The following is a 15,463-nucleotide window of genomic DNA, read 5'->3' as shown; positions in this document are numbered from 1 at the left end:
TTAGTTAATATATATATGTAATTATATTATATAATTATTATAGTTTTTAGGGGTATTAAATTGTTAAATTAAAGATCAAATTCATTATTTGTATTCATATAGGATCAAGGAGTGTACCTGTAAAAAATCATCAAAATCGGAGTTAAAATAACCGTTAAATCGTGCTTTTTCATTTTATAACCGTCGAAAAGTTTTGTCCGGTTACTTGATCTCTGAATGTTTGTTTTTTGCAATTTTTGGCGTATGTTATCTCGAAGTATATACAAACATGTTTAACGGTTGGATTGTTGAAACTAGTTTCGTAGAATGCGTGTATCTCATCAAAACAATAGATTCAGTAACACTTCAAAGTTTATTCATACTTTGATTAAGTATAACATAAGATTTTGTGGTATCCACTAGTGTAAATATTTTAAATTGAAGATCGAATTCAATCATTGTATTCATATAGGGTCAAGGAGTGTAGGTACAAAAAATCATCAAAATCAGAGTTAAAATGACCGTTAAATCATGATTTATCTTTTTATAACCGTCGAAAAGTTTTGTCCGGTTACTTAATCTCTGAATGTTTGTTTTTTGCAATTTTTGGCGTATGCGATCTCGAAGTATATACAAACATGTTTGACGGTTGGATCATTGAAACTAGTTTCGTAGAATGAGTATCTCATCAAAACAATAGATTCACTAATACTTAAGAATTTATTCATACTTTGATTAAGTATAACATAAGATTTTTTTGGTATCCACTAGTGTAAATATTTTAAATTGAAGATCGAATTCAATCATTGTATTCATATAGGGTCAAGGAGTGTAGCTGCAAAAAATCATCAAAATCGGAGTAAAAATGACCGTTAAATCATGATTTATCTTGTTATAACCGTCGAAAAGTTTTGTCCGGTTACTTAATCTCTGAATGTTTGTTTTTTGCAATTTTTGGCGTATGCGATCTCGAAGTATATACAAACATGTTTGACGGTTGGATCATTAAAACTAGTTTTGTAGAATGAGTATCCCATCAAAACAATAGATTCACTAATACTTAAGAATTTATTCATACTTTCATTAAGTATAACATAAGATTTTTTTGGTATCCACTAGTGTAAATATTTTAAATTGAAGATCAAATTCAATCATTGTATTCATATAGGGTCAAGGAGTGTAGCTGCAAAAAATCATCAAAATCGGAGTAAAAATGACCGTTAAATCATGATTTATCTTTTTATAACCGTCGAAAAGTTTTGTCCGGTTACTTGATCTTTGAATGTTTGTTTTTTGCAATTTTTGGCGTATGAGATCTCGAAGTATATACAAACATGTTTGACGGTTGGATCATTGAAACTAGTTTCGTAGAATGAGTATCCCATCAAAACAATAGATTCACTAATACTTAAGAATTTATTTATACTTTCATTAAGTATAACATAAGATTTTTTTGGTATCCATTAGTGTAAATATTTTAAATTGAAGATCGAATTCAATCATTGTATTCATATAGGGTCAAGGAGTGTAGCTGCAAAAAATCATCAAAATCGGAGTTAAAATGACCGTTAATCATGATTTTTCTTTTTATAACCGTCGAAAAGTTTTGTCTGGTTACTTGATCTCTGAATGTTTGTTTTTTGCAATTTTTGGCGTATGCGATCTCGAAGTATATACAAACATGTTTGACGGTTGGATCCTTGAAACTACTTTCGTAGAATGAGTATCCCATCAAAACAATAAATTCACTAATACTTAAGAGTTTATTCATACTTTCATTAAGTATAACATAAGATTTTTTTGGTATCCACTAGTGTAAATATTTTAAATTGAAGATCGAATTCATTCATTGTATTCATATAGGATTAAGGAGTGTAGCTATAAAAAATAATCAAAATCGGAGTTAAAATAACCGTTAAATCGTGATTTTTCGTTTTTTAACCATTGAAAAGTTTTGTTCGGTTACTTAATCTCTGAATGTTTGGTTTTTGCAATTTTTTGCTGATACGATCTCGAAGTATATACAAACAAGTTTGACGGTTGGATCGTTGAAATTAGTTTCGTATAATTCGTATCCCATCAAGTTCAATGGTGTGTATATATATATATATATTTATTAAGTAGATTTAAATCTCTTTATTTTGTACGTATAATTGACTGGTACACGAAGTAGTATATTACGTGTCATTATAAAAATAGTGGGATATGTCATATATGTGATAAAAAGTTAATAACTTAAAAAAAAAAAATTTCTCACAACTTTTATTAATTTTCATTTTCCCTCTCTTTTTTGTTTCATTTTCTTTTTTCCGTGTCGTGTCGTGTCGTGTTATTGGGTCGTGTCAGGAATTGTCAGGCATATCTTCCATAGTTCATATATTCCCATAATACTATATATGTATCTCATTTTATGCTTGGCCTAATAAATAAAAGATACCGTTATTTTAGAGGAACTTTGGCTTGGTATTTGCTTAAACTACAAGAAATATTAATTTGTAAACACATATTAAGTCCCAACCAAAACCATTTTGCCACCAACTCTTCCACTAACGCCAGCTCCTGTGTGCACCTCAAAATCCTTAGCCTCCATCACATGTTCAGTTGATCCAAACGTCTTTAGCAGCCTCTTACAATTCAAACAAATCACAATTCTTCTCAGGCATTATCTCGAACACTTTAGCTGCATCCTCAACCGACCCGCATTTCCCATACATTGCAATCAACGCATTGCCTACAAACACATCCGAAATCAGTCCCATCTATTGATCAAATCCACAAACACATCAATGGCATCAACAAAAAGCTCGTTTCTTGCATACCCACTAACAAGCGCATTCCACTGGAACAAGTTCTTCCTCTTCAGCCCGTCGAAAACTGAGCGGGAATCCAAAGGACAACCGCACATTGCACATGGTAATGATGCGTGTGTTGAGAACAAAATCACAGTTGAAAACGGTCAACGCAGAGACCAAGTTGTGGACTTTGCGTCCGGTTTCGACGTACTTCTGGCGCCCGCAGGCCTGTAAAGAGGCTCCCATGGCGTCCTTCCCTTGCTATGAGCTGGAAACTGCATCGTGAGAGTGTAATTGAAAAAGGTCAGAGCCTCCGAGAGGTTTTCATCCTAACTACTCTACAAACACTAACATTTTTAATGCAACTAAGCAAATGAAGCTTTTAATGTACAAATTTGAAATATAAGCACCAACCTCTGTGGCAATAGATACAGCACAGAACTCCTCAATTGAGTAATTGGAAACGAGCACTGCATTAACTACCGTTTCCCAACTGTCAGAGTTCCTGTTATATCAAAGACAACCGTGTTCACCTGCAGGGATCAAACACATGTCAGTAAACGTCCAGACATCAATAAAGTGTGAAATGCTAAAAAATTTATCAACCTTCATGACTTAGGTACCTTCATGCCCTTTTGTTCAACTTTTAATTTTAGAAAGGAAAAAAAAAAACAAAAAGAACGAAACAATTATTAGCCTTGTTTATTAAAATTAATATAATTCAGGATCCAATCAATCAAGTTACTAAACTACATGTAAATCAACACAAATGGCATATTTGATAAACACTAAGATTTACTGCAATAGATAACCGCTTGAGCGGCAGAGACTATCGCTTGAGCGGCAGAACTCAGTCATACTACAGCTTGAGCGGCAGAGACCACCGCTTGAGCGGCAGAACTACAGCTTGAGCGGCAGAGACCACCGCTTGAGCGGCAGAACCCAATTATACCAAAATCAATGCATGGACTGATATACATGAATAAGCATGCAAACCTGAACTTGAAGCCATGATCTGTTTTAGGATGTATCTTCCCTTCTCTTGTACGACTACAATGGATGTATTAGGTTTCAAATGGGGCAACCTTGCTTAACTGTGAATCATCCATATTTATACCGAGAAGAGGGACCAATCCCATTCTATATCTGATAACTGCCTTATCCCATTAATAATGCAGTTATCTTCAGTTATTATTAAGCCAACTGTTCTTCATTAATTCAAACATGGCTTAATCACATTTTTCCCTCCAGTATGTTTTACTTCATTCGAATATAAAACCTTAAGAAGTCTAACCATATATACAGCTCATTTACCAAGTTCAGCTGCAATCGGCAGTTTGATGAACTCACATATATGAATTCAAGAATGATGAAATCACATGAATTCTTACATTGTTATCAGAAAAGGAGTTGGGGAGAACTCTCCCTCAATGAGAGCTGTTATCTACAAGAAACTGGGATCTAAAACTTGGCGAGTATGGCTTGACATGGACAAGGCCACCAATCGTCAGAACCAAAGAGTCATATGAGACAGATTCCAACTATGAAATGATTGTTGCATGTTCAATCCCAATACACTTGCACCCTCAGACATATGGATAGTATCTAATCAGTAATTGTCTTTTCCTAATACCAAAACAAACAGGTTTTCGACGTCATCGGAAGGAAAAGTAAGTAGGAACAAGTATAATGAAGGTACACCAGCAAAAAAACATGAAAATAAAATGCATGAAAAGTTGAAAACCCAGATTCTAAATTGAAAAGCAATTTGTTTCAACCATTACTGCCGTAGGGATTGCTAGTCCCATGGCAAAAGGGCAAGCAACCACTAATACTGAGATACCGAATTGTAATGCCAGCTCAAATTTATCCATGCCTTTTGGTATCTAGTTTTCCGGAAAAAAGACCAAATTCTCCAGGGATGAACCATCCAAGCCATGTCAAAAATGCAACAATGACAACCTGATGTAGGAAAGAAAAAAAAATCAATCATGCAATTGAAAAATTGTCATAATAACGCAATTATCAAATGCAACTAAGAGTAAAACAAATATAAAGATAACATAAAACATACAACTTACATGATATCTTTATCTTTATAGAATGGAGACGATGAGATAATTTGTTGGGAATATTAGTGTGGTAGATGAGAAGCGGTGTTAAACCCTCAGCCTCCTGCTTTTTCCTTCACAAGTTTATATTAATCCTCATCCGAACTACAATAATAACTCTCACTATCATCACTACTACCATTTCCGGATTCCCATTCGTCCTCATCTTCGTTTGCCTTTTCCGCTGCATTGTATTGAGGTAGATCACCAAGGTCAATTGATATTTCGAATTCGGGAACTCCAGGTACGTCAAACGGTTCTTGGACAATATTAGTATCCCGAAGTGTTTCTTCACCAATTTCTATCGAAGATGATAACTGTTGGTCAGCGACATTGTCGTCGTTCTCATCATGATCTAGTTCCGGAATATCATATAGCCCTCTTCGATCAATCTTCTGAACAACTTTCCAACCATTGCCGGCTTTAGGGTCGTCTAGATAGAATATTTGTTTCGCCATAGTTGCCAAAATGTATGGGTCTTCATCGTACCAATGTCTCGTAGTGTTTACTGATAGTAAACCATGATCTTGCTTAACACTCGTTCGGTTATGTGGGTTTGTATCAAACCAAAGACACTTAAACAGTATCACTTGACACCTGTCTTTGTAAAGCAATTGTACTACACAAGTTAGTTTGCCATAGAAATCAATGTCTTCACTGTCGCCAGCACCTGGGACATGGACACCACTATTTTGAGTAGACAACTTGTCATCACGTGTTGCCCCTAAGAACTTGATCCCATTTACATGACAACCCGAGAACAATTCAACATGAAGTGGTCCTCTCGCCAAGTTATATAATTCTTCATCGTAAGAGGGTGAATTCAATTCCTTCAATTTGTTCATCTAATATAACATATACAAAAAGTTAACTTGTTAATGTAACCAAATTTAAAGACAGGCATGAACAAGTTGGAAAATATGCTTAATTCAAACCACATAAAACTTACATGTGCGTGAAACCACGAAGGAAACAAATCACGATGCTTCTTCGCATATAAATGTGAAGGATGTTCCCGCTTCATCAACCGTTCATGCTCTTCAAGGTATGGCAAAGCCTCGTGACAATTGTTGAGTATGAACCAATGCGCTACCTCCATGTCATTTTTGGTAAACGATTCGCCTTTTACAGGATCGCCGAATGGTCGCGAAATTTGGGCAAAAACAGACAGTTTCTCTTTTCTGACACCACCGTCATTATTGCGTTGAGGACGATTGAAAGTTGTCTCAACATCTTGAAGATACATTGCACAAAAAGTAAGTGACTCATATGCGACCCATGCCTCCACCAGTGATCCTTCGGGCTTTGCCTTGTTTCGGACACACTTTTTCAATTCACCAATATATCTGCACAAATAAAAGGTATGCTACAAATTATTCAAAGCGTTCGTTGATCATGAATTTGTTATATATATATATACACACACACACACGCGCTTAATTACCTTTCTATTGGATACATCCATCGACAGTTCACTGGTCCGGCAAGCAATGCCTCATCTGGCAAGTGAATCATCACGTGAATCATACTTGTAAAGAAAGCTGGGGGAAATATCTGTTCAAATTTGCATAAGACGTTCACAATGTCTTCCTGCAATTGTTTAACATCTGACTTTCGCAAACACCTTGCAGTCAACTGCGAAAAAAATCTCGACAACAACACGATTGGTTTCACCACATCAAGAGGCAATAAGTGTCGAATACCAACCGGAAGAAGGCGTTGGAGTATCACATGACAATCATGACTCTTTATGTTTGAAAATTTACACCCCTTCACATTCACACAACGCGAGATATTGGAAGCATACCCATCTGGAAACTTTACAGAAGAAATAAAGTTGAAAAACTCTTTCTTCCCATTTGGCTTAACTGTAAAAAAAGGATGGCCTTTCTTCATTGTACCACCGACACTCTGCATCCACATGGATGACCTAATGCCCATTCGTTCCAAATCGAGGCGAGCTTCAATCGTGTCCTTCGTTTTTCCTTCAATGTCTAGAATTGTCCCGACCAAAGTATCAAACACATTTTTCTCAATATGCATAACATCTAGGTTGTGTCTCAATTTTAACTTTGACCAGTACGGGAGCTCAAATAACATACTCTTGTGCGTCCAGTTTAGATGTGTAGTTGGTCTGGGCTGACTGACCCCTTTGCCGAAATGACCAAATTCCAAACTATTTAACTGATCCAAAATCTCATCTCCGGACCATTCTCTTGGTCTTAGCCGAGTCTCTTTTGTGCCATGGAAGGCTTTATCGTTATGACGCCACTCGTTGTCCCAAGGGAGCCATCTACGATGACCAAGATAACAAACTTTTCTCGCATGCCAAGACGATGTTACGTTCTCCTTGCATATTGGACATGCCAAATAACCCTTAGTCATCCACCCAGAAACCATTGCATAGGCGGGAAAATCGTTTACTGTCCACATCACTGCCGCTCGCATGGTGAACATCTGCCCAGTATACTTATCGTATGTACGAACACCGTTTTCCCATAAATCTTTTAGCTCATCAACCAACGGCCGCAAATAAACATTAATGGACTTTCCTAGATCTTCGCTCATTAATAAAGTCAACATCATGTATTCTTTTTTCATGCACTTCCAAGGCGGCAGATTATAAGGAAAAACGACGACTGGCCAAGTGCTGTGGTTTAGGTTTAAAACCCCAAACGGATTAAATCCATCAGTGGCAAGTCCCAATCTGACGTTTCGCGGGTCAGCTGCAAAATTAGGGTACATCCGATCGAATTCTTTCCATGCCTCTCCATCTGCAGGATGCCTCATAACATCGTCATTTACCCGTCCTTCTTTATGCCATCTCATGTCGGTTGCCGTATGCATCGACATGTACAATCGTTGCAACCTAGGCTTCAATGGAAGATAACGCATTACTTTTTGTGGAATCTTGGTCTTTCTATTTTGTGATGTCATTTTAAACCTTGGCTCATTGCAGATAGGGCATGTATCCAACTGTTTGTTCTCCTTATAAAACAATATACAATTATTTACACATGCGTGAATTTTTTCATACCCCAATCCAAGACCCTTCAACACTTTTTGGGCACTTTTATGATCTTCAGGTAAACAATTCTCCTTTGGAAGCATCCTCTTGATAACTCCCAAAAAGTAATCAAAACACTTGTTTGACAAACGAAACTTGATTTTTCCATGCATCAACTCTACAATTGCTGAGAGCACCGAAAAGTTCTCGCAACCCGGATATAATTCTTGCTTGGCATTTTTCAATAGTTTTTCATAGTTTTTAAATTCCTCACTGTCCATGGTTGGATGAACATCATCTCCCCCTTCCTGATTGGTGTTGCTCGAGGCGTATGGATAAACGTCATTTACAATATTCATAACTTGTTCACTAGGATCCACATTAGATTCAACAGTGTCCACTTGTGTCACGTATGAAGACGAAGCTTGATCTAATCGTTCTCCATGATGATACCAAGTAGTATAGGTCTCCATCATCCCATTTCTTACTAAATGAAATCGAACATTTTCGAATGTCTCCCACATTGAGTTGTTACACCTTCTACATGGACATCGGATATGAGTTGAATCTGGGTTGTGTCTAGTTGCAAATTCAGTGAACTTATCTATTCCATCCAAGTACTCAACATCACATCTATTATGATTATGTATCCACCGTTTGTCCATTTTGTCTGCAATCCCAATAAAAGTACAAGAGTTACAACAACTTCAACTATTGTATTGTCACCTTATTCCTCCGGTAAGGGCCCTATCCCATTCAGGAATGCACAGTTATGTGTCGTAATTTACGATTCCAATGGATTAAATTTCGACGTGGGCTAATTTCGGCAGCATCTCCTTACAGTTCTTCAAGTGCACGCCGTAGATACATAATATCCACCGTGTACTCGAAGAACAACAGGAAATGTTACCAAAATTTCCACTATCGAAACCTAATCCGTGAACCGCAAACTACAACACATAACTATGTATTCCTAAACTGTCCATAAAATGGGACAATTCAAGAATTAATTGGACCGCAGTCATGCTTTCGCATCCATACACGAAATCCAACGAATTCTCAAACGGGAAACTAAGCTTTTCTTAAAAAAAAGTGTACAAAGTTAAGTAGTATTAATTTCGTACAACACAAAACAATTTTGTACGTGATGTACAAAAATTTGTGCATACAAATAAATTAAATCACAATAATTACTAAAGCTAAATAAAATAGATAAAATTAATAAAGATCAATTACAAATTGAATCCCAAAAAACTCCAACATGACCAAAATTATCTTATGGTGTCTGAACAGATGGTCCCATCATAAAGAAAATTCCTACTGCTCTCATCATAAAGAAAATTCCTACTGGTCCCGGGGTCCCTTTAAATGAAAGAGAAGTAACATATAATGCTGGTGGTATTAAAAGTGGAGGAGCTGCTTGTAAAGTGCCTGAGGAATTATTTGTACTAGGTACCATCTACTGCCTAAAGAGGAATGTGGATGCTCGTACCAGCAGCAGCGGAGCATTTTAAGAGGATTGTGCTTTCAAGCAACATAATAACTGACCGCAAGTGTGTGAGCCATTACTATGCATTAACAGATGTGCTCAAAGGTTTGCCGGCCTCCGATGATGAAGACGAATTTTCTTAAATAATCAAAACAAACTGCTCTGAGTTTACCTCTGTAAAAACGTAGCTCGTATATAAGGTTGTTGTAACTTGAGTTTTGCATTTAATAAAATTTAGCAATTTTGATTAACAAATATTCATCCAAAGTCTTGCTACAGTATTTTGTGTACAGAGTGATGATCTGCTACTTCTATGTGCTAATCAGTTTGGAATGGTTGCCAAAAACTAGATTGAACAATAAGCAACCCCGTTGACACAAGAACGAACTTACAACTAGGACGCAACTGTGGAGTAAACTAACCCAATTAAGTATTGTCATGTATTTTAACTTTCTCTACGTGACAGTGCTTGGTGGGTTTGATTTCTTCCAACAATGGCGTCTCAATTGTTTCTTACATCTCCATCGTAAGTCTGTGACATTCTAAACTAAAATCCGATGTCATGTGAAAACATTAAAACACATGTCATCGCGTTTGAAGGACCTACACTCCTATCCCATTCTCTTCTTTTACTTGTTGTTTAAAACATTTTTCTAGTTTTACAACTGCCAAGTTGATTGCAAATCCTAGTTGGCATGAGTAACCCTTTTTTATCCTTTTGAGTAGTGGGATTTTTACAACTTCTTATCTTCATTGTCTAATATTTGTCTTTACTTCCTTCTAGTTTTGATGTTTTGTGACTGTGAATGGCATAGTTTAATCCCAAATAATGAACTCCAGTTTAGACGGTAATCTTAATTCTCGTAAGCTTTTTGGGTAAGTAATGATCGGGTTTCCCACCATTTCCCTGCCATGAAAGCTTAGGTTATATTAACAATAGTCATACATAGTCTGCTACTGCTAGGCAAATAGAGCTATATTTAGGATCCCACCATTTATTTGTTCAGACACCATAAGATAATTTGGTGAAGGGAAGATCATGTGCCATCATCAATAGGAGATCAAAATTTTCAATATATTAGGTAATAAGGAGATCAAAATTTTCAATATATTAGGTAATAAGGAGATCAAAATTTTCAATATATTAGGTAATATTAACAAAAAATTCAATACAATCATATATAAAAAAATGGATAAATAACATAGAGGTTTTTAAATCACCTGAGTGTGATCAGCAGCTATGGAGGTCTGTAGGTGAGGAAGAGGGGAAGGCAGTTAGCTGTTTGACTAGTGTTAGAACACTGGAAAGAAAGACAAAAAGGTATATTTTCGTGTTGACTTTGCGCGACGCAGGTTCACTACGTCGCGCAAAACTGTTTTGCGCGACGCAAGATGTACATAATGCGTCGCGCAAAACAGTTTTGCGCGACGTAGTGAACCTGCGTCGCGCAAAGTTCGAAAAAAGCGGTAAAACAAGCTTGGTTTGGCGCCAAACTCTTGCGCGACGCACAAGACGTCGCGCAAAACTGTTTTGCGCGACGTAGTTGTACCTTCGTCGCACAAAACTGTTTTGCGCGACGCATTACTACGTCGCGCAAAGTACCGTCGCGCAAAGACCATTTGCGCGACGTCCTGTGTGTTGTCGTCGCGCAAACATACTTTGCGTGACGAAATGCTCTACGTCGCGCAAGGTTTCGTCGCGCAAACATGTTTTTCTACTAGTGGTGATAAACTTTTCCTAACTTCTAAGTGAGAAAAATTATATATACACACATTTTAGCCCTAATTATCTCATCATATATTAAGAAATTTAGCTCATCTATCCAATGTATGCCTGTTCTGTTGGGTTTGTGAAAAAAAAAAATTAATACAATTAAAAATATCATTCATCCCATATGTGATATGTGATTACATTCTCCGTTATCAAATTAAACTTTTTTTGTTGAATTTAATCAGAAAGAGAAAAGTATGTGTGTGTGTGTATCATTATTAGAACATGCATGCTTGTCAAATGACTTAAAATCGATCCAATTACTAACTGAAATTAAAGGTTTCTGAACATGTACACATGATAAATATTTTACTTATAAGAATTACCTCAATATATTATAACAAAATTCAAGTTCATGAATTATTTATTACTTGAACGTGATTTCGAAGAGAAACTCTCATGTAATCAAGGCACCAACATGGCAAACATATATTAGATGAGAGATGCACTGGTTGAATATGTGGCAACAATGTATTAGATGTATGACATTATTTTAATTAAACTATATTTTTAAACCATATTTTGTAGACCATCTGATTGATGGTTTGAATTTTTTCTTTAAATGATTAAAGAAAGACTAATAATCAACCACGATATCATATTGTCTACAAAATATCGTTCAAATAGATAATCTCTCTAAAATTGCCTACTATTCTTACACAGATATTCTCCATACTTACAGAGATATTCACAATATTCTCCTACTTATAGTTTAATTTGTCAATATTTTTTTTTCTCACTGACAACAGTATTTAACACCTTCCTCAGCAACCATCTCCAAAACCCCAGAGACCCGCATTCCAAATCCTCAAAACAAGCAAAACCCAGGGCATCCCGTTACAAAAGAATAAATAAAAAATTTCATCCAAAGAGTGCAAATTTATTAATACAACAGTTCTATAAGGAAACTTTTTTAAGGTCTGGAAAAAGAATTAATACAAAACTTTTGTATTATCAATAAAATATTTTCGTATTATTAATATCATATATTCACCAGCAACTGCACGCGGGCTCTGGTTGGCTGGTCCGCAATTGTTCTACTTTCTAGTGTATTTTATTTCTCTACCCTCATAAACTGGGCCCTACAGACGGACCGACCCTAGAGATTACGATGGCGACACCTCTCCATAAATACGGAATATTAAATCGAATTAAAACAAACCGGCTCCAACCATTCGCTCAGCCGCCGCGCCGATGAATAACGAGCGAGGTGACAGCGTTAGAGTAGAGTCAGCTGGGATGTATTTGTGTGTTTCTGTGCCGGTGGTGGTGGAAGGTGGGCCCCAACGAACGGAAGGATTTCCTGGATTCAGTTCGTGGCGGCTGATGGTCCGGCATGGGCTCGGCCCATGATCATTAGGCTTATCGTTAATATTTATGTCGTGTTTTCTGCATTTATGTTATTTTTATGTCATATCTAATATCTTAATAGATAGTGTCGTGTTAGTGTAATACTCGTTAAAATAAATAAGTAATATGATCTGATCCGTTACCTGTTAAAGAAAATGTATTTACACCAATAAATAATCAAATGAAAAACATAATACTAAATTAGTATATACATTCCACATTGCCACATAAAAATTTCTTCAAAACATAAAAACACATGGGAATTGTTATTAGCACTCTAAAAACCTCATTTGACACTCCAAACTTTCTATAATTAGAAAGAAAAATACACTTATGATGAGTGTAGAATATGCTTTTTGGAGTGCTAATAATAGTTGTCAAGCACCTTTGTCTTTCAAGCATCACATAAATATTAATTAAGTGTGAAATTTTTAAAAAATATATATATAAACGCTCGTAATGATAAGTTTAACAACTTTCGTGAAATTGCTCAACTTCAAAAGTCGCCATTATAATCAAATAAACTATAGATCGAAATTCTTCTCACCAATTTTTTTTTTCAGGTTTTCTTTTTGGAAAACATGATCTATCAAAAGATGTAGGAAGATGAACGATTCGGGACAGTTCATATTACATCCAGAGTTTTACCGTTAGTGAAAAGATTGCTCAAAGTTTATAAAGTCTCTAAAAACTATATAATATCGACTTATATTTCAGTTCACCGTAAATATTGGAACATGATATCAATGATTCGATCGTTCATTTTTCTACATCCACTAAAAGATGATGTTCCCAAAAAAGAAAATTTGAAATTCAATAAGAAGAATAAAGTGTAAACGTACGAGAATCGACGGTTAAATATAAATCTAAGGGTTTATCGATTATGGTGTCGGATTTTAGAGTTGACCCATTCATGAAAGTTGTAAAGCTTGTCACTACGAGTGGTTGTGTATATTTTTATTTTATTTTTTACATTTTTCATACTTTTACAATAATTATTATGAATTTTATTAATTTTGCACTTAAATATAAAAAACCACTATTCATGAGGGTTTAAAGGGTTTTAAAAATGTAAACGATGATGTAACCATTGTTACATATAGAGGATGCAATCATGAATGTTTTTATATTCTTTCACATTTTTCACACTTGTACATTAATTATTATGAATTTTTATTTATTTTGAACCCCCTAAAATACTATTCATGAGGGTTTGTAAGGTTTTAAAAATTCAAATGATGATGTCCCCATCTCAAAGCGTAGAGGATACAATCACGAGCGTTTGCATATTAATTTTTTCACATTTTTTGCACTTGTAAATTAATTATTATAACTTTTAACGTGTTTGGTATTTTTAAATTACTTTTATATTGTTATTTTTCGATGTGTTTTATAATGTTTTAATCAAACTTTTAAGAGGATAAAACACTTATGAGTATGATTGACTGTAGGAGAGAGTGTAAAAAATTTTGTTATGACACACCCCAATCCTAGAATCAAGGCGTGCTGGCCATCACGTGAGCATGATGTAATCAAAAGTGCGATGTGGAAGCAAAAGATAAGAGAAATACGAAGGAATAAAAACCAACTACTAGCAATAATATCCAACTAGCATGCTAGAGTAAGTTTAAGTCTGAAACACACAAATTCAGAGCATAAGTACTAGGTGCAGTCAAGTAGGACCATAACTAAATTACAACACCCGCAGGTGAGTCCTACGTTTATGTAGTCTGTCAGTACGCCGTGGGAATCCTCGTGGGCCACCAACGCTGCTAACTAGAACCTGGAGGGGCGCAAAACAAAATTGAGTGGGTCAGTAAAACCAAAGTTTTTCAAAAACATTTCATTTAAAACATTTCTAACCCCTCGCTGTAAAACCTGTATACTTTCCCAGAAAATAACATAATATGCATATACTTCTTCAAATATCTCAAATCACCAATCTTTATCAAACCCCAGAAAATATGCCATGCCATAAATGTCAATAACAGATTAAGAACACATCAATATAATAGGTGACATAATGAATCAACCGAAGACCCTGCAGTTGGTCCTGTACGGTTAATTCCATAGCTCAATATCCAAACCAACCGGAGTCACCACGGTGACCTATATGGCACTACTCTGCACATAAGTTGGAACTACCTGAAGTAGTCTGTACAACAAGAATGGTGTAATAATACGCTCTAGTGCTTTACTCATCAATCATCTGTGCACATAATCTAAGGTCACCTACCAGTCGGAACCACCTCTAGTGATCTGTACAACTAGCATGTCGGAACCCTCTCATGGTCTGTACGACATGCACCTACTTGGATCCAAGGTGAGCGTGCGGTACGATGAATAATATAAGCACTAACACCAAGGGTGCAGGTTATGAGCTCTCAACACAATTCACATCATCAATGATTCACATAAATAACATAAAACTCACCTGATACTCACCTGTGCGTCCACAGCACCAATTCACATATATATATGCATCAATTATCAATTCATATAATTCATAATATGCATGCATGGCATCTTATAAACATACTTTCTTTTAAATTCAATTTCTGGGAATTTCAGTAGTATATACGTAATAACAGAAAATAACTGCCCACTCACTGGTAAGTCGAAGGGTCGTAACCCCCGTGACGTCCCTGGATGCGCTCGTCCTCGGGATAGGTATCACCTATATGCGAAACAACTATAAAAACGTTAATTAAAGCACATAACCGACAATTCATAATAACTTCTCATACGGTGCTCAATTTGGATATATGAATATACCACAGTGACCTACTCGACGTCATGGACGTCGAGGTATTTTTAGAAATTTTTTTTGAGGCTGCACGCGCCCCCACGCGCCGGGAGGGGCACGGACCTACGCGCTCCACGTGCATCATCTTCTTCCTCCAGTCGCCGGATTGGTTTTTCCGGTCACCGGAAAACTGGAGATTTTTCAATCTCCTTGTTCTC

The 15,463-nt window shown here is 36.1% G+C and overlaps 1 protein-coding gene and 2 long non-coding RNA genes across 3 annotated transcripts; all 3 read right to left on the bottom strand.

Moving 5' to 3' along the window:
- Positions 1-2,338: 2,338 nt before the first annotated feature.
- Positions 2,339-3,381, bottom strand: LOC114823027 (uncharacterized). Its single transcript, XR_003771192.2, has 3 exons — positions 3,186-3,381; positions 2,799-3,046; positions 2,339-2,710 (listed from the first exon to the last, which is right to left on the bottom strand). It is a non-coding gene; the product is annotated as an uncharacterized lncRNA (long non-coding RNA).
- Positions 3,382-4,971: 1,590 nt separating this feature from the next.
- Positions 4,972-8,554, bottom strand: LOC114824488 (uncharacterized). Its single transcript, XM_070820157.1, has 3 exons — positions 6,327-8,554; positions 5,832-6,228; positions 4,972-5,727 (listed from the first exon to the last, which is right to left on the bottom strand). Exons 1-3 carry the CDS (start codon positions 8,552-8,554, stop codon positions 4,972-4,974), a joined length of 3,381 nt encoding a protein of 1,126 aa, XP_070676258.1.
- Positions 8,555-14,074: 5,520 nt separating this feature from the next.
- On the bottom strand, positions 14,075-15,191 carry LOC139195143 (uncharacterized). Its single transcript, XR_011579777.1, has 2 exons — positions 15,110-15,191; positions 14,075-14,282 (listed from the first exon to the last, which is right to left on the bottom strand). It is a non-coding gene; the product is annotated as an uncharacterized lncRNA (long non-coding RNA).
- Positions 15,192-15,463: the final 272 nt, after the last annotated feature.

Source organism: Malus domestica, chromosome 04 (genome assembly GCF_042453785.1).
Source record: "Malus domestica chromosome 04, GDT2T_hap1".
NCBI lineage: Eukaryota > Viridiplantae > Streptophyta > Magnoliopsida > Rosales > Rosaceae > Malus > Malus domestica.
This window is presented reverse-complemented; position numbering and strand designations above follow the sequence as displayed.